Raw genomic sequence first — 19786 nt, 5'->3', positions numbered from 1 at the left:
AATTACATTGCTATCAGATTTAGAAGAAAAGAGGAAATAACATGAAAAACAAACCAAAAAATTACAATAATCAGAAAATAAAACATTTAAATTGGTTTGAAAGTTAGTGTTTTTTTAAGTGTATGTTTTAAGTGAATGTACTTGAATTCTATGAGTGTGTGTGATGTTAGCAAACTAGTATCCCTTTCAAAACTGTTGGCCATCATTGATACATCACATGCAGCAACGTAAGCTTCCTTCAGCTGCCCCTTCAAAGTAGGTCAACTCAGACCTGACCTGCAGGGACAACAGTTATGAGTTAAGAGGTGTTACCTGGCAGCTCTGTGTTCTTGGGGAACCAGGGCACAAAACCCCGACTCTCTCTGGCTCACCTCAATACCCTCCTCCCCCAGCCCCTGCTTGAACCAGAAATCAAAGGCATCTCAATATGAAAAGGCAGTGGACACAACTAAAACCCTCCCATCAAGGGTGATACAACTCCCCATCCCTCATCTACATCAAAGATGTAAAAAGGAGGCATCTCAATTAGCACATCAATGGAGAACAGAAGCCTCATCTACATCGAAGATGGAACACACACTGAACTCTGGGATTGATAAAGCAGGGACTGCACTGAACTCTGGGATTGATAAAGCAGGGATGCACTGCATGATGGGAGATCTCTGCTCCTGATGTAAATGAATTCACACCTGTGCATATCCAGCTCCGCAGTTATCAGACCGTTCTAGTTATTGATATGCAAAACACTGAATACGCTTGATTGCATTGTGAGCTGTCTCTCAAGGAAAACTGCCCATATCCAGGAATGATCAGCTCCTATTGTCCAGCATAAAGAAAACAACTTCCTTGAGACATTCTTTATCTGTAAACAAACCTGGTGTCTACAAAAACTCCAATCAAAGTTCAAATCCTTGTTCTGATGCTTGGATCCAAAATGCTGCATCAGTTCCACTGGAACATCCCCTCTCCCTGACTGATCCTGTTGGGGGCTCTGCCTGACTCAAGAGCTCCAGATCCTAAGCTGACCAGCTTGTCTCCTAGGAACCCCTGAGCTGCATGGAATGGTGAGACCCCCCCACACACACACACACACCCCCAAACACTCTCTAGGTCTCTCTCTCTCTGTTGAGGTATAACTTTCTTCTTTTGTAATCAAACCTGGAATAGCTTTCTCCAATACCCCAACTGTAATTGTGTAGTATTATAAGCATTTGATTGTTTTTCTCTCCTTGTATGGTATCACTATTAGTATCATAAGTTTTATATACCTAGCAATAAAATAACTGTTATAATCAAGCTGGTTGCCACTCTCTCTCTATCGCTCCAAACTTTATTTTACTCCTTTGTGTTCTTGGTCCCTATCTTGCTCTGCAGCAACACTTCTTTTAGCTAAGCCAAAGATCTCTGGAGTGCCCAAAAATCCTATGGGGTTTGCTCATCAAGGGGGTTACTGCTAGAACAATTGTGGTGTAAAGGAGACAACTGAGAAGTGCTGCTCTGCCTAGCCTACGGAGTCCAGGGGCAAATAAGGGTGGCAGCTGAAAGTGCTGTTTGACCCAGCCTGATTGACTCCAGGAGCAAATAAGGGGGGGGGGGGGGGGCAGCCAAAAAGTGCCATTTGGACCCAGCCCCCAAGGTGACGGGCAAATCTGGTAACAGGATACTTCACTCTCCAAGCCTGATGCTTAGTCTTTCCACTGAAACTTCCAGCAAAGATGCTAATTAGTGCAAACGGCTTCTAATTAGCAATGAAGATTTTTGTAATGTGGATAGCTGCTCACTATTAACTGGAATGAACCACCAACTCATTTCACATGGCCCATAGAACAGCCATCAGGTGGTAATGACTTGCAATCTCTAAACGCCTGTGCCAGAATGAAGCCTGTGACTCAGAGGTGCAATACTTTGTCTTGTATGATTAGCCACGAAAGCCATCATCTCTTGTCTAACTGTATCACTGTGAATTCTGCATTTTATTTAATTGATAATGTGAATGTTTTCCTAATAGGTCCTCTTGGATATCTTGCTACCACCTTTACCTCAATAGGGTGATACAGAACTCACCTTTCCCGTACTAACTACAGTTTGCGCCTTTCTCCACCCCTTCATTTTTCACCTCCCCTTTCCTTTCCTATCTGTGGTTGGTTGACAGTGCCACTACCCTTTCCATTTCTTCCTGAACCTCGCTCTCTTCCTTGACTCACCTTCATTTTGCATGCTAAAAAATGTTTTCTCCTTTCTATCCCTGCTGATAAAATCTATACCTTGTAATTCCCTGCTTAAAATACTCCTCCTTTCAGCCCCACCTAATATCTAACTTTCTCACCTCCAATCTATCCAAAATGATGTTGCCAAATTCAAATTGCCCTCCCCCAGTCTGAGCATATCACACCCTCCTCTCACTTAGAATCTACAACTGCCTCCAAATTACATTTGTGTTCTGAGAGCAATTGAAAATCCTTGTCTTTGCCTTAGCTTCTGCCATATGCCTATTCAGGCACTGCATCCCATCAATTCACTTCTATTCGCTCCTTTGTTTCTTTCTCCCAGAAGCACCATCATGTCTCTTCCCACACTGCTTGCTACTCCTCAGATATCCTCCCTGGCCATCTAAGTGTCACAGACAGATCAGACTAGATGAGTCGAGTCCAAGGCCAGAATGGACCATTGTGATCATCTATGAACTTTCCTCTGCCTTTTCAGATTCCTTCACAAAAATCTGCATTTCCTCTGACAGTAACTCACTCCATTATGCCAGCCTTCTAATTACTTATAATTAAAATAACAATAAAAAGGAACTGATGTGATACACGTGATCAGATATTATGGTGATAAGCACAATGAAAATGCTTACAGCATCATGTAAAATTAGGTAATCTCATAATCGTACTGGGTACATTCCTCTTTCCTTCACCCTTGTCTGATGTTATTGCTCACTTTGTCATATTATGCAATATCTAACGTAGATGGTAAACAGATATCTGGCCTCATTGTCACAGCAGCTGAGCCCCTGATGCTCCTATTGACTTCACACATGGACTGCTCAGTGCTTCTGAAAATCGGGCCATGTGTCTTTTATACTCTGTGTAAAGTACAATGCATATCTTCTACACCGAATGCTAATATATAACAAGAGCATTTACACTGGCCTGAGCTTGCCCTAACTGCCACATATTTCCTGTAGTAGAGGGTCTGACCTTTAATTGTTTTGAGATACCACTAGTCATTTGCTGTATCCCTGACACACTCTTTATTGAGGATGCCATAAGATTATAGCATAACTCAGGTGGAATGCAGTAGCAAACAGCTGGCCTTGAAGCTGATATGAAAGCCGCTTTGCGCCAGAGGAAGCATGAAGTTTGATTTTATGGTATAGCCTTACTTCCTTTCTTCTGCTCTCATCAACTCACCTCCCCCTCTACACATACAATCAAATCCCACTTTTCACCACATTCCCATAGTAAAAAGACTAATTCTCATCGAACTGATCCAGAAAAGCTGACAGCCGTGCCTGTCTATAGCACTTTTTGCTGCCATTACAAATGTAGCAAATGTTTTGTGAACTGCAATTAAAGGTGATCTACAAAAGGGAAACATATATATGCTCATGCCCTGTTTTGCTTCTTTATGATGCGCCAAAATCAAGAAGGGCTGAGGGGTTTAAAGGGGTTTATTTTTTCTGCTTCTTTTATCATAAAAATAACAAGAATGGCAAGTTCATCTTTTCCGTTTCTGCTAAAGTGCTCCCTGGAGATCTGGAACGGCAGTTTTTTCAGCTCTCAGTTGAATGGGGAGTTGGAATCTTCCACACAAAAAAACTCAACTTTTCTTTCAAGTTTTTGTCCAGAAGTTGAGCTATGTAGGTGATAACAAATATAAAAACAAAAAACAGAGTTTTAAACAATCCCTTCCTTTCAGTTTCCAGTAACGTCATAATCACATTAATCTTCTAGTCCTCCTGGGAGTGCAAGACCTGCCATTTCCATCATTTAAAACAACAACAAAACCTTTTTACCCTCCTTTATACGTAATAAATTAGCAAAAAACAGACACCTTTTTATTTCCCAGTCACAGATCAATAGCAACAGTATGGTGCAAATGTTCGTAAAACCAGGTTGTTTCCTCTCTATTTGGGTTCCTGATAGCCATAGACAAGTGATTGATACGACTTTGTCATCTTTATTCTTCACAGTTACAGGTTGTTGAGGCTCCAGTTATGCCACGTGAAGTCCATCTGTGGAATTTTCATGTGTGCAACAGATTCAGGGTCTCTCAGATTCAGAGTCTCTCAGTCCACTTTTTAAATTCCTAATGTTTTCTATGTACTGATTTGCTTCTAGCTATGCTGGCTGTGAAGCTACTGTTTCAAATAAGAATTGAAGCAATGCTTTCTTCCTGAGTCTGTAGGCAGTTTGAAAGAATAACTTTAAGAGCTGTGAACTGGTCCCACTCGACTCAGTGAGATGTTAGCAATGTTGATTTTAACTCTTATCATTACATTTCAGAGTTAACTATAAATGATGATAATTATAGAACAAACTGTGATCAGGGTCCATTGAAAAAATGGTCCACAGGAGTAAGGCTGCAAGTTTTAAAGATCTAAATAAATGAATTTTGTATCTTTTACTTCTCAGTGTAGGATTCTAAGAGGAAAGAAAACAGATAAATCAGGGGCAGGAGAGAGATGTCAGATCTCCAAGGATGGAGAAAGGAATATTTGAGTATAGGTAGATCTATAGGTGAAAGTATTAACACACAAAATATCTCATGGAGATATGGTTGAAATAAAAAGACTCCAAAACAAAGCTTTTCATTCAATAGGCAAATGAGGGCTAAATTCTATTATCAGTAACACTGGGACTAATTATTGAAGAGTAAATCTAATGACTTTCATAGAGTTACTCTAGATTTACACCACAGCAGATAACCAAAAGTTAAATTTGTCTCTTAGTATTTCCATATGTGATTTAGGGGAATTTGATTAAAACCATCCAGCATGTTATTCAAAAATGTAAAACTCTGACAAAAAAAAAACCATTTCCAGTTCTCTGTCTTCCTAATTCTGTCTGACATATACCTTGATTGCATAGTCAACAGATTAATATTTCAACTTCCTTAAAGGAGATATATTCTACCAGACTGCAGAATTATAATAACCTGAGAATGAATTGGCACAAAGATGCTGAAGTTGGTTTCAATAGATGGATGATTAAGAGTCAATTATTTAATTAGGCCACTTCAACACTAGTACATAAGCTGTATCTCCCCACTAATGCAGCTCCATCAGTGATAGCAATGGTGGAAGCTATAGTGCAGAGTAGGCTCAGGTGTTTTTGCTATGTCATCTAATCCCCAAAAGAAATATAAATGGCCACCCCACACCGAAAAGCAGCGAGCCCACAAAATAAAGTAGCGATCCACTAATTATGGGGACAAAGAATATAAAGAGGAACAGGAATAAAGTCACAGGGTCAAAATAATAGGGTACCAGAAGGGGACACTGAGCTGAGGACCCCTAGATGGCACACATTGCTCCACAAAGGAATCCAAAGAGTCAGTGGACACCTCTCAGAGGAACTCTGCCTGGCTCCATAAACAAACATGTGAACAGAAATAAGCCTCACAGCCCACCCCCATCTTCAAGACAACGTCCTCCTTTTATATTGTTAAATGGCCATCTTGGCCAATGCCAGGATATGGTTGAAAAGGAGATCCTGAGACTTCATAGGGCCACAGACAGGAAATGCATAAATAAAAAGGTGAAGAGGAAAATGATTCTGGAGGAGATGCAGAAGGGGTTACCAATGTGGTGCACTGCAAATACACATAGAGTAGGTTCTCCCTCTGGCAACAAAAGGAACAGGTGTCAGGGGACTTCAGATAGGCTGACCTTCCAGCCACTTTGTCTCAGGACAGGACATAAGGGCAAGGAAGTGAATGGTGTAGAGCATGAGCAGCTATCGCTAGTCCCAAGTCATGGTTCAGAGGAGGACCAGCTGGATCTCAGGAAGCCAGTTCAGGTGGTGCATTGAAGGTGGCTGGGAACGCCTGCCCAGAATATCCACTACATCAAACGCTGAAAGGCCAGGGACTATAGGCAGGTGCAAGGTACCCACTTGCCAGACTTACTTGAGTTAAGCATGAGAGGCAGGGGACAGTGTGGTCTTCACCTCCTGTAGCACATGGCAGGGGACACCAAGGGTGGATAGCCCCATGTGCTTGCATATGTGCCACAGTGTCCATCCAATTCCTCAGAGGCAGAAGAGAAAGGTGTGCAAAGTGTGAAAAGGTCTGTCCTATTTATTCCCAGAACAGGTAATGGTAGCACAAGCTTCCCCACATGGCAGGAGAAGGAACAAATACCATCACTAGTGAGGGAACAGTGTAGTCAACAATTATGATGTCTATATCTGTCTACTTGGAACTAAACTAAATTCATCAACTCATTTCACATATGTCACTGAACCACGATCAGCTAGGAACAGCTTTCAGTAACTACTGACCCGGAACAGATGTGAGCCAATGACGTAGAGGTGAAGGGTTCCACATCCCATTAGACATCCTCTAAGCCATCTAGACTCCTTCCCCAAATTCAGGTTTTTTTAAAATAATAATTAAAGAGAACTAGAACTAGACTTAACTCAGAACACAAAACAGTTCATACTAAACCAAGATGTGATAATTGCTTACTTCTGTTTGGATTATCTTCACATGATACAGACACTGTAAAATGTCTGAGTTTTTCTTCTCTGTTGTGAAATCATGGAATAAGACATTTCAAAACTTAGTCTAATCCTAAACTGTAAAACCTTGACCTACCCAAATCCCTCAAATCAATTTTGTTTTCACACGAAACAAAATTGCAAGGATAAATCCCAGAGGCTAAATCTTCATATTCTATTAAACTAAATTCCAAACATTGATGAACCATGATATTAGATTCTAGTACCGTATATTTAAATAGAGTTTTACTTCTTAATTTGAATGTATTGGTATAATTAAATTGTGGCAATTCAATCAATGCGATGTTTGCCATTACCAAAGTTAATAAGGCATAAGAAGTGTAAAGACAGCCAGGAAGCTATAATCTAACAAATACCTAGCACAACTCATAGCTACAATTATATTCGATTGCATAGGTATTCATTTAACTCAGCATTCATAGTAAATTGATTTGTAAAAGATTTTGATTTATAAAAGATTCCATGTATACATTTTGAGTATATCTAATCAGGTAAGATAGTCTCTTTAAGAAAGGACAAAGTAGAAAGATGGTTTTCCATTCTCATACAATTTTATTCAGTAACGTAAATGCCATCAATATAGCAGTCATCATCTGCATTTTTCACTTCTGAATATTTTGGGCCAAGTTAGGGTCTTTATTAACCAGACATCATTGCACAGCTTATAACTCTAATCCTAGACACAATTTATCCTTTTGCACGTTTGTTTTTATGAAATCTTCAGCAATCGATGAGAACCTGAAAGCATACTGCATGGCATCAATGAATCAAATATTGAATGGTTGGTGGCATCTAAATGCATTACAATATTGTAGGATGGCCTACTCTACGATTCTAAATATTTCTTTGTCTTACTTGTTATAGACATTATAGCCCCCACCTGTCCAAATGTATTTACACACACACGCACATGCACACTCTTAAAGGTTCTCATTTAAACTAGAACAGAAGTTAATATTTTGGCCAACTTCACTTTCATGACTCTATACTAGTCATTATGTGAATGCTCACCCAGTCAAACAGTCTAACTCTCCCCTCCCCCCTTTAAATCTAGTTCAGAGGTTCTCACACTGGTAGCTTACTCTCATTTTCAGTGGACAAAGCCAGAACAGATGGAAGGAGAACTTGATAGTCTCAAGAGCAAAAGAACAGCATGATTAAGCTTTTCAAAAACTTTTCAAAACATTGATCACAGTGGAGAAGACTATGCAAGTGTCCTCCTAATATTAGTCTTCCATGTAAGCAATTGCAACAGCGCTGTTATGTGACTGGGAATTCAGGGTTTGAGAACCATTGTTCCAGATACAGAGCTAAAGAAGTGTCATTTTTAAGTAGTTTTTTTTTTTTTTTTTTTAATTTATTTAGCTCCATCTCAACCATGCACAAATTTAGAGCAATGTTCACCTTTACTTTTTTCATATAAAAATGAAAGTGGTGCAAGACTACAACACGTGCACCAGCCCAGAAAAGTTCACAAGGACGCATAAAAAGAGAATAAATCAACAAGCTTCTTGACACAACATTGTTCTACACTACTAATTCAGTGTATTCTATTGTATTTGAATGACATATTGGGTTTAGTTGTGCACGACTGACTAAACCTCATCATACTCTAGGGCATTAAAGTTTACTCCTTCAATTTGAAGTCACAGGCATTACACACTCACACTGGCCTGAATTTATGTCACAGCAGATCTCAAGGTAGAGGGTGGAACTGAGAAGCAAAGGTTCAATGCTCCTCCTACATGTGCATATAGCTACCCGACGATACCTGTTAGTGAAGCTATTGTTTAAGTAATTTTGTCATATTGTAAGGGCCCCCCCCCCCCCCTTTTTTTTTTTTTTTTTTTTTTTTTTAAAGTAAAAATTGTTTTTGGAAAACCAGGCATTAGTTACAGTAAGTTGCTGTATGATTTCCTTCCATTGCACACTCTACTGGGAGTAGAGTCACTCAGCAGTATGTCCCTTGTGGGGAGCTGGAAGGTCCAAATTCTGCTTATAACAGCAAGAATCTAGTTTAACTTCCATTGAAGTAGCTGGAGTAACACCTGTGCAATTCTAGCATAACAGCTCAAAAAGGTCTTCCTGTCTAGATTTAGAGACTAATGTCACTCAATGCTGGCACCATAGGCAGTAAGAGCAAAAACAGAAGATTCAGACAAGGTTTTAGAGAAAGGCTGGATGATAAAACAAAGCACTGGAGACCTAAGGTAATGTCTAACCCCACCTTCATTCACTAATTTTAATTGCATAGATAACTTGTTTTGTCTGCATTTTGTTATAAGACTTTCTTATCCTGTCATCAACTGGATTGGATGACACACTGAGGACTTAAGTAGTACTCTTACAATTGTCTTTCCACCCAGCTATCACTGTTACATAATGTTTATTTTATTGAGTAAAGGACTTGATTACTGTTTGCTACGTTAAACGTGTATGGTTTTCTATGGCAATTATTAACAGTGGGTCAAGTTCTGTTCCTAACATGCATGATGTGCAACCATAATGAAGGCAGTAACAAGTCAAGCTTCAGTAAGAATGCCACACAAATAGCTCTTCAAAGTTTAAGTGAACCCTCAATTTTTAGCTTTGTATTAACAGCTAAGAAGATGACAGATTCAGTGAGGTAAGGCCCCCTGTGTTAGTCTTGTCTGTAAGCAAGAAATCGTGGTCTAAATGTTGGGACCTGTAATTGTTCCATTAGTCATAACAGATTTTATGGATATTTTTATATTGATGGGATTGTTAAGAGGCAGGTCAAATTTAGAGTTTTCCCCCAGCCATTTTGGAGCACTTAGATTTTGTATATTCACCTAAGACATGAAGTTGTAGGAAGAAGCCCAATATTACATATTCAGGGAAATGGACAGTAAATTCCAATGTTGTACATCTGATATATATATATATATATATATATATATATATATATATAAATAAAGTTTGGTTAAAAATTCAGTTGACGTTAATTTTGACAAATTCAGCCAAGAAGTTGGGTACTAAGTTTGGTACTAGAGTAGCTTCTGCCTCCCTACATCTTTGTTAGACACTTAATGGAGTTTTATTTTAAGTTAGAAAATAGCCACTGACGCATAATAGAGGAAAAATATGCCTTGCCATGTCTGGAAAGCTAAGTGATACACATGGACAAGACATTCTAGCATTTGAATTTTCATAGGATAAACTCAAGCTTCCCACCTCCAATTCCAAGAGTTTTCATTCATTGTGAATGATAGAAAGTTTACATAAGATGAGCTCTGACTAACAGCAATGTATAATTCCCACTGCAGACCCTTCAGAGAAAGATTTGTTCATATTAATGGCAAGAACTAATTTAAATTCCTGGCACACAATGCCTCCTTAAAGGCCCATCTCATTCTTATTTTTAGTTATACCACTATTCTAGAAATACAAAACCAAGATCTGCAGAATTTTGCAACTTCACCAACATAACTGCCAATTAGATCAGATTTCTGCTGAAGAGTAGCAGTAAAATTTATCTTTGGACAGAATAGTTAAGCATGTGATCATTTTCTCTATTTAGATGAATACCATGCCCATTTCATGCTCAGTGTTAGGGATTTGTAGTTTACAGCTTTTGAGCAGATTAGGGTTCAAATCACCATCTTTTTTTTTCAGATATAGTTTTAGGAAAGCAACCCAGCTTATTTTATTGATGCAGAGCAGAGGATCTTAAATTGCATAAAGAAATGGGTGGAGATGATTCAATTTTTCCATTCTCTTTATTGCCAACAAATGTATATTTAAAATGTCAAGGTCCAAAAAAATGTTGTGTAATAAATACTTCACTTTGGGCTGTAATAAATAAAAAATTATTAACAAGGAATGCACTTTGCCAGCCACAAGTGTGGGTAATTCTTGAAAAATAAGGAAGAAGTTATGGCCATAGTTCACAGTTTAAGCAGCCAAAACCTGCTTGTTACAGCTATTCCACAACATGGAGCTCTCCCCGCCCTCCCCTTCCAGAAGCATATTCACAGTTTTAAGTCCTCCATCAGAACTGCTCCCTACAGAACTAGAAGTCACTCTGCTGAACCTTAGTCAAGCCTTTAAACACGTGTGAAGCAAGAAAGCTACATTCCAAAGAACTCCTTGTCACACTGTTCATTAGTCCAACGAAGTAGTTAGGTCTCAGTCCGGGCCCAGCCCAGCACACTACAAGAGAATAGTTTTCGTACCACCACTCATCCATCATCAACATACTAGTCGCTCCACCGCCTCCACTGTGGATTTCACAGTGAAGAGTCCTTTTGGTTTAAGAAGAGTCAGTCCTTTAGTTACATCTTTGTAGCAACATGTTCAGTGCATATTCCATTCTGTGTTTTAGTTCAAATGAACATCCCGACACCAGAAGTGTTGTCAGGCGAAATGTTGTTGATATCCTATCTTCATTGATGTAGGTGAGGAGATACTCCTCACTTTGGTTGCAGATGATGATTTTTGTGTGATCATGATAAAAGTTCACCTGCAAAACAAGATAAGAATTTTTAAATACACTTTCTCCTGTCAACCTTTAGATGCAGGAGTTTAAAGGAAAGTCATAAGTTCATCTGGGCAAGAGTGTATCATAGGCACACATTCACTCAGCATCATCCTAAAAGTATTTACCTGAAGTGTGCCATCATTGAAGAGCATCATTAATGCTTTGTCAGATTTTAGCCACTGTAAGAGGTAAAGCCTGGGTCTGCGAACATCAGTTAGACTGGGCAGATCCCCTCCCTAGGGGAAAAAAAAAAAAAAAAAAAAAAAAAGCATAAAGTCACCATTGTCAGCTCATGTTTACTGCAAGTTCATTGCCTTCAGTGGCTTTTCAGAATCTGAGTTGTACTTACATCCATGAGGTTCTCTTCCATGTAGTGAGAGAAGTATTTCAGAACAGTTACTTGGCTGATGAATTGTTCAGGGGCATCTGTAGCTGGAAAGACAGAACACTGCCCTAGCTCAGCATAGTAGTGAACCGTTCTGCAGGACAAGGGGGAAAAAAAAACACGAAACAGTTACAGGTATGTTCAAGCATAAAATTTAAGGCAGACTAAATTTAGTGAATTGACAATTTCTAATTATTTGAAGGCATTTACTTTTTGTCCGGTAGGAGGCTCATGTGTGCTCCATTGTTGAAAAGAACACCAACAGTGTGGTCCGACAGCTGGTAACCAAAGCCGTATTTGTTCGAATAGTCAACCCATTTTGTAACCCACTGGAAAGATGCTGTCAGCTGTTCTTTGGGAATACTATCTGCTTCTGGCATGTTCTCCAGACATCCTCGCAGTACCCTTGCAACTGTATCAGCAACACTTCCCATGGTACTGTCTTCCAGACCTGAAAAAGAGTGGAACTGTTACATTATGCATATAATTCAGGGTTTGGCAGCACACCCACCATCTACACTGTAATCTAAACAAATCTAGCCTTGTCAACCACTTAAGATTTAGTTCTTTCAGAAAGAAGAATTGCAACCAATGTTTAGTTTCAGGAATGGAAAGAAACATGTTCTAAGGCTGAAACCCACTGTTTTGTTTGATATGTTTTTCCATGTATGATTTGACAGGAAACTGCATATTGAACTCCATTCATGTTGTACTTACATTCACTGCTACTGCTGCAGCTTCCCAGAGTTCCTCTTACTATCATTCGAATAGAGTCTCCAATCTGTTTGGTCTCTGCTAGTGTAGGTTTGGCTACTGTAATGTTAAGAGGCTGGGTCTCCTACAATAAGAAATCATACATTTAAGCATCAGTAAGGCAAGACAAGACTCATACAGAGATCTTTTGTATGGCTCTCATATTAAAAACTGGCATTGCCAGAATCAATTGACAGCTAAATAATTTTAAAAGATCTGGTGTCTGCTTCCTAACAAGTAATGTCCCCTCATATGAAGATATGAATGTAAGTTTGCTAATAGAGTTTAATGAATGCATAGTTTATTTATGCTGTTTATGTCTTGCATTTCACACAGCCTGGACAATGTAGCAAAACTGGTCACTCTAGATCTCATGAACCCACAAAATGCTGCAGTGTTTTAGTTGCACACATTGCATGTGAGCATTAAAATACCAACAATTTCATTGACATGTTATGAAGACTTATATTTTTATCATAACTAAGTCCTTATATTTGGATTTTTGGGAGAAATGCTTGGCAGCATCCCTTTAAAAATGTGTGTAGGATGGTGCACAGTTAAAGGTTGAGTCTAGAAGGTTAGATTAATGAATTCTGAAGATGTAGGGAGACTCTACAGATGCTAAAGGCTACTACAAACTAGTGTGGCAAGACATGCCTAAGCCCTCTTACAGTCACTACCATCTAACTGCTAATCACTGAAGCGTGGTTAGGCAATATAAAATCTCAAATTAGGAATGTGCACCAAGTATCAGTTATTACTACCCCAACCTACTGGAATTCACCAGTTTGACTGTACCTCATCTGTTCTGTGTCTGTGGGGCTGTTGGGTTATCGATGTCTTTTTCAAATCATGCCTAAGTTTGTAGATTTCTTCATCCTCTTTAGCCAGTTTATCTGTAAGTTTAAAAAGCCAAACATTTAATATTGTAAACACATTTTTTAGATATGATATCTAATACTATAAATACCCCAGAACAATATTCACTACAAACAAGGATGGAATGTGTGAACAACTCATTGTCTTTCCCTTCTTACAGTGCATTCTCCCCCACCTGCAATATACTCATGACAATCGTTACTCTTAAGTCAGAAATGCCATTATACGTAAGAGCGTAGTTAGACAGAAACCATAGATTATGGCTCAATAAAAAGCTTGCTGATATGCTATCAGAAAGGTTTCCCTATGTGAATTCGAGTTGTAGGCTATGGGCTAAATCTGCCCTGGTAAGCAGATCAATATGAATATGTCCATGACAAGACAGTAATGTAAATTAAGTTTACAATATTATACTTGGGTAAATGCAAATGCTGTTTCTACATCTTGTAGATGTATCACTAGTTGACATTATAAATGTAAGCAACTATATACACAATTGTTATGCTACTTTACTTACTATGTGTATCAAAGTATCTTGCTTTTTCCTTTTTACCACCAAACAAAGCAGCAGCTGCCTTTTTGAAGAAATTTTTAGCTGGACTTGACAAGTGGAAGTCAGGAACAGTATGACAACAGCTAGAAGAAAGTCGATCTGGTGTAAAGCCCTGTGGAAATGACACATAGAAGCCAATACTTAGAAGACTGTGGGGGTGCACTTACAGTAATGGAATGTTTTGACCCATAATGTGTCACAGTACAAACCTGTAAGAAGAAGTCATGTCGAATTATATCATCTAAACTGGGCCGGTCCTCGGGATTTTTTGACAACATGCTAGCTATTAAGTGCTTTGCAGGTGCCAACAGAGATGATGGCAGAGTGTATCTTGCTTCCCTTATACATCTGTAGGTTTCTTTAAGGTTTGTAGTCTCAAATGGGGGTCTTCCTAACAGCATTGTGTACCTGTTTAAGGAGTAAAATAGGCTATTAGTACTTGAATGCCAAAAACCCTTCCAAATATCAGTTCTCATATCTTAGCAAGAAGGTTGGTTTAATACTCATAGGTTATATTGGTAGGTTAGGCAGACATTGCAGCATTCCCCAGACATTGCCTCTCCATCGAACACTAAGGCCTATCCACAGGACCCCCACATGGGGGGGGGGGGAAGGATACACTTTACTGGGGCCCAGAGGCCCTGGCCCAGGCTGCAACCCCCATGGGTAGTGTGTGTTACAAATTTGTACTGGGCCTGAAAAGATTAAGCTTGGACCCTGCCTGTCCAAGTTGTTATCAAGACCGTTCTGAGTCTTTGAAGTGATACTTACATTACACAGCCTAAGGCCCATATGTCAGATTCACAGCCATGCCCTTGTTTGTTGAGGACTTCTGGAGAGAGGTAATTTGGTGTGCCACAGATTGTTCTGCAAACCAAAGAGATCAAGAGTCAGTATATCAACCCAGAGAAGAAGTGTAGGGGAGTTTCCATAGGGCAGTTTACTGTCTCCATTAGATTTGGGCAGGTGTTTAGAAGCTTTCAAGAAACAGTGAGAATCATGTTTGCACTGTTACCAATATTCCTGTTTAGTGTCTCCAGTATACAGGAAAAGCCATACTGAGCACCTCACTGCAACATTGAATCAGACATCCTGCCCTCTGGCATTGGACAGTATTTAAGTGTCCAGAGGAAAAAGCCACCCAGCACATACTCTAGTGCTTTTACATGAGGGAAAGTTCTGACCCCTGCAGCAGTTAAGTCAATCTTTGTATTCCTTTAATTTTTCAAGTCTTGTTTGGATAAATGCTGTTCCTTACACATTCTTGAGACTCCTACCTCCTTCTGTGTTCCAGCGGTTCCAACCTTGCTGCCAAACCAAAGTCGCCTACTTTCAATTCCATGGCCTCATTAATGAAGAAATTACCTAGCAAGGAAAAAAAAAATAAAGTAAATCCCTTCATTGCAAGATACAGACGCATTAGCCACTAGTGCTGAGTCACACCAAGAAAAGCCAGCAGATAGCCAAACTTTTTTAATGAATACTTAATGTCATTACTTAAGTGCTCCAAGTTTCCATTGTAGAAAAAAAAAAAAAAAGACAGATGATTCTATCAATTGAGCTATCAGTGTGCTAAGTGCACCAGTGCTCAGAACAGAGCATTTTGCAATCAATGAGAAAAAATGATTTACCTAGTTTAAGGTCTCTGTGCAAGATTTCCTGTTCATGAAGATATTTTAGTCCTGACACTATCTGCCTGAGGTAGTATCGCACTTCTGGCTCCGTCAATACCTTCCTTGCTTTCAAGATGTGAGCCATAGACTGCAAAAAAACCCACACACAAAGAGGTGAATTAAAATAGGTTTCACTTTAAATAAAAGCAAGGCCAATATATGGTGAAATGATGACCTAAAGAAGCTATGAGAAATACCTTTAACATATTATACATTTACATTAGTTGCAGATCCCAGGTAAGTGAATACTGGATTTCTCCCAGTTGATGCTCACCCTTCTACTGCAGTATTCCAGAAGAATGTAAATATTCTCTTTGTCTTCAAAGTAGTGGTAAAACTGCACAACATGCCTGTGATTAAGCATTCTGTGCAACTCAATCTCTTTATCAATCTAAAGAATAAGACACAAGAAAAGCTTATTAGCTTTGTAGCCAGGACTGTGGAGCACCAGAATACATTTCTGAACAGGGAAGGGCCATCCAGCACACAAAGAGATTTTTTAAACAAGAGTCACTCATGCACACACCTTTTCCCTTTGATGAGGTTTAGCTACTCTGCTGTGAGGAATGATTTTCGCAGCATAGACTTTGTTTGTTGTCAAATCTGTCATCTCATAACATTTGGCAAATCCACCCTAAAGAGACATAGAAAAAAGGCAATTAAGTATGGCATGAAAGAGGTCCCACATTTAATCATTCATCTGCTGGGTGTCTATTAGTCAAGAAGCTTGCAGGAGTAGGGGGTTGAAGTAATCATCTCTTCTGTACTGGACATTTCTGTAGCAGGCAAACCCCACCTCATTGTGAGAGTCTGGGGGAGGAAGAGGGGTGGTAGCCCCCAAATCCAAAGCCATTTCACAGACATGGCTGAGAGGAAGCACTGTTTTGTGGAGGAATAGAAGGGGAGATCCAGGGATAAGTGGTGAGGCAAAGAGGGCCGGTTTAAGAAAGCACGCTCCGCACGAGTCCCGTTCACACAGGCAAGGCGATCGGATCCCGTTTGAGACATTAGCAGGGCATCACGTCCACGGCGCGGTAGCTGAGCGAGCCCGACAAAGGCAGCCAGCCCCACACGAGAGCCTGCCGCTGCAGAAGGGGGGAGGGGGTGATCCGCAGCATGCAGCAGGTGACCCCGCGAGTTGAGCCCCAGGAGGGCAAGGGGCAGTGGTGGGACCGAGCCCCGCTGGGGCGGGAAGGGAAAGGAAGGGAGCTAGGAGATGCCTGGGCTGCCCTCGTTGCTCCCCGGGGCGGGCCATGCGAGTCGCTTTCAGGAGCCGGGGGGCGGAGGCGGCAGAGAGGCTGGCCATTTACCTTCCCGAGCACCTTGCCGCGGCAGTAGCGCTTGCCCGTGCCGGGATCGGTGATGACCCGGGAGACCTCGGGGGCCGCCTGCGGGTGCTGCTGCTGCTCCTTCCTCCGGGCCTCCCCGCCGCAAGCTCTGCCCGGCACCGGCTCGCCCCCCTTGGGGGCGCCGCCGCCGCCGCCCGGCTGGTGAGCGATAGTCCGCAGTAACTCCATCTTCAGACCGACTGCTACCGCCCAGCCCCACCGCTCGCCACTGCGCCGAGCGGCGCCGGCACTCCCCCCTTATATGGGAGGAGGTGGAGGCCCCGCCCAGAACTCCGTGACGTCACAATGCACCGCCTTCTAGCCCGCCCCCCCCCGGGCTGGCCGCTGCTGCAGAGTGCGCATGCGCTGCACACATCCACGGTCGTGCCGCCTGCCTGCTGTAGCCCCCCTACCGGGAGGGAGCGTTAATGCCGGGCGGGTGCCCCCAAGCGAGCCCCGCTAAAAACGCCCTGCAGCAAGGCCCGGGTCCTCGCGCGTGTGAGGGGGGCCGTCCGGGGGGGAGGGAGGAGCCTGCAGAGCCCCGGCCCGCCCCCGGGGAGTTTGCAACGGGAGGGGCCCTGCATCCCCTTTACTCCGGCTGTTCAGCAGCGGGGAGGGGCACGATCCCACCGCCGCTCCACAGGCGCAAGCTGCCCTGCGGTGGAAAATCCGCAATCACCCCGCTGAGCCGGGCCCTGGAGCCGGCGGGTGCAAGGCTGGGAGGGGTAATGGGCCAGGCCAGTGCATCTTCCGTGTCCCAGGCACCCTCCATGGGCCCATGGCCAGCAGGGAAGCCCGGCCCACCAGTGTCCTTTGGCAGGGGGGCAGGAAGGGTGTCTCTCCCTCTGGCCCCCACCCATGGGCACATGGAGAGGATGCGCTCACTGGGGATGCACGTGCCCTAGGGCTGGTTTTCCTGTCTGACGCCTGTTGTTGGCTGAATAGATCGTGTGGGCAACACACACTGGGGTGAGGACACATGCCCTGACTGCAACCCCATTTAACCAGATGGAGCCCTGCCATTTACAGACACACACAGGCTGATGTCCTTATTCCTCCCACTCTCTTCCCTGCCGGTAAGTAATTGAAATACTCTGGGACAGGGATAATAGCCCTTGTCACACCCCCACTCCACCCTGTCTTGCCCCACTGTTCCCCTTGAGGGGCTGGCCCCAGCAGTAGTAAAGCTAGTGGGGTATGTGAAATACGTGTAACAAAATGCAAGGCTACTCGAAAAGGCAGATTTTTCTTTGCGCATGACAAATGTCACTGTGGTGTACACCTTTTTAAAAAATAAAATAAAAATAAATTCAGGCCCTTTCCTAAGCAATAAAAGGGGGGGAGGGGAGCTGATTTCTAAAGCGAGGACCACTTTGACAGGCAAAAATTCATATTTTCAGTGCAAAAATAACCTTTTGGTTGGAACTGTGAATAAAAGAAAATATGACTGGTGGAGGGGCACTGCACAACAAGAAACATTTTCAGGGAAAATTCAACAAAATGTGAATTTCTAAGGACCACAAGAGAGCCAAATTTGTTGCCTTTGCACCATTTGATCCATATCTTACTGAAAAATCGTCTCAGTTTAGTTATTTGGCTGCTGAAGCACTGCCCATCATCAGTGATGCAACAAGTCTCTGAGCTAAGGATCATTGTTAAGTGGGTTATTAACCTGCTGCTGGTCTGAGATGTGACATGCCAGTTTCTCCTTTAGCAGTGCAGAGTAAAAGGAGACCAGGAGCGACACCTGGTGGAATATGTAGCCAGTACAAAGGCAAAGTGGGCAGAGGAGACCTAAGCTATCACAGCAGCCCTGCAAAATTCACTAGCTGTGGCACAAAATCTACCTGGTCCCTCCCACTCTGTAATTTGATGGAAAATATAAGGAAAAAACTTCTGCTGTTTTATTTACCTACGTATCTCTTTATCTATGTATTCGCTCTGGCTGAGGGGGTAGGAGGGATTGTTCAAGGAATTGGGGAAAAACATTAAAAAAAGCATCATAAACACACCCAGGGAGTTTGGGGAAATCTGGCAACAAAACAGACATGACAAAGATCACTTTTTATTAATCATGTTTATTACAGTAGTTTCTAAGTGCAGCTAAGACTGGGACTCCATTATATTAGGCAAGTGGTTTTTTAACCTGTGGTCCATGGACCCATGGGGGTCTGCAGACATCTCTAAGAGATCTGCAAAAGGTTGTCATTACCATAGAACAGTGGTTTCCAACCTGGAGGTCTGCAGGCTAAGTTTCAGATTTCCAAAGGGGTCTGCACCTCCATTAAAAAATTGTAGGGGTCTGCAAATGAAAAAAAGTTGAAAACCTCTGTGTGAGGCACTGTACAAACACAAAGGGTATTTTTTCCCAGGCAGTGGTATTCTTATTAAGTGTACCAGCTGCATAGAATCATAGAATCATAGAATATTAGAGTTGGAAGGGACCTCAGGAGGTCATCTAATCCAACCCCCTGCTCAAAGCATCCCAATAAATAAATCAATGAACAGTAAAAAAATTTTTCCTTGTCCACACTTTGAAGGCCTTCAGTTACAAAAGATCATTTAAGTTAGATACTCTTCAGTTGCTATCCAAAAAAATGTTGTGCAGTGTTACACTGCATTATTAAACAACTGCCATATTTCACTGTAGTGGTGGCTGCATTTTAGTTATAGGTGAAGTGATCTAATTGAATCTAGGCACATGGATTAGAAATTAACTTACTAGATCTTTGGATAGGCTATATAGATGTGTATATATATATTAATTTCATATGACTCTGGACAGGCAAATCTGAAAATATTGGAGAGGCACTGTAACCAAATGGTGTGGCCTCCTGCCGAGGCTAATGTCGAAGGGCCGACCCACATCAGCTGGTGGGCAGATTCCGGTAGGACACCACCTGCCTGCTGGAAGTGCAGGGGCGGGACAGGAAGGGGAAATATAAAAGCCAGGCTCTGGAGCTCAGTGAGC

The 19786-nt window shown here is 41.8% G+C and overlaps 1 protein-coding gene across 1 annotated transcript; it reads right to left on the bottom strand.

Moving 5' to 3' along the window:
• Window positions 1-10464: 10464 nt before the first annotated feature.
• Window positions 10465-17040, bottom strand: PLK2 (polo like kinase 2). The gene is made up of 14 exons (XM_067568722.1): window positions 16798-17040; window positions 16014-16121; window positions 15762-15878; window positions 15446-15575; window positions 15092-15179; window positions 14586-14681; window positions 14024-14222; window positions 13779-13926; window positions 13181-13278; window positions 12347-12467; window positions 11840-12080; window positions 11594-11723; window positions 11370-11480; window positions 10465-11226 (listed from the first exon to the last, which is right to left on the bottom strand). Exons 1-14 carry the CDS (start codon window positions 17002-17004, stop codon window positions 11035-11037), a joined length of 1986 nt encoding a protein of 661 aa, XP_067424823.1. The 5' UTR covers window positions 17005-17040; the 3' UTR covers window positions 10465-11034.
• Between the last annotated feature and the right edge of the window lie 2746 nt (window positions 17041-19786).

Source organism: Emydura macquarii, unplaced genomic scaffold (genome assembly GCF_026122565.2).
Source record: "Emydura macquarii macquarii isolate MOO-44397 ecotype Brisbane River unplaced genomic scaffold, CSIRO-AGI_Emac_v2 contig_2897, whole genome shotgun sequence".
Lineage (NCBI taxonomy): Eukaryota > Metazoa > Chordata > Testudines > Chelidae > Emydura > Emydura macquarii.
The sequence above is the reverse complement of the archived record's forward strand: the minus strand, read 5'-3'. Positions and strand labels throughout refer to the sequence as shown.

What these genes read in the sequence shown, in the direction of transcription:
- PLK2 (XM_067568722.1), bottom strand. Translation starts at nt 17,004, where the DNA reads ATGGAGTTACTGCGGACTATCGCTCACCAGCCGGGCGGCGGCGGCGGC. An exon ending in TGGAATACTGCAGTAGAAGG is followed by an intron (nt 15,576 to 15,761) that starts GTGAGCATCAAC and finishes GTTTTTTTGCAG; the next exon opens with TCTATGGCTCACATCTTGAA. An exon ending in ACAGACACAGAACAGATGAG is followed by an intron (nt 12,468 to 13,180) that starts GTACAGTCAAAC and finishes TTCTTATTGTAG; the next exon opens with GAGACCCAGCCTCTTAACAT.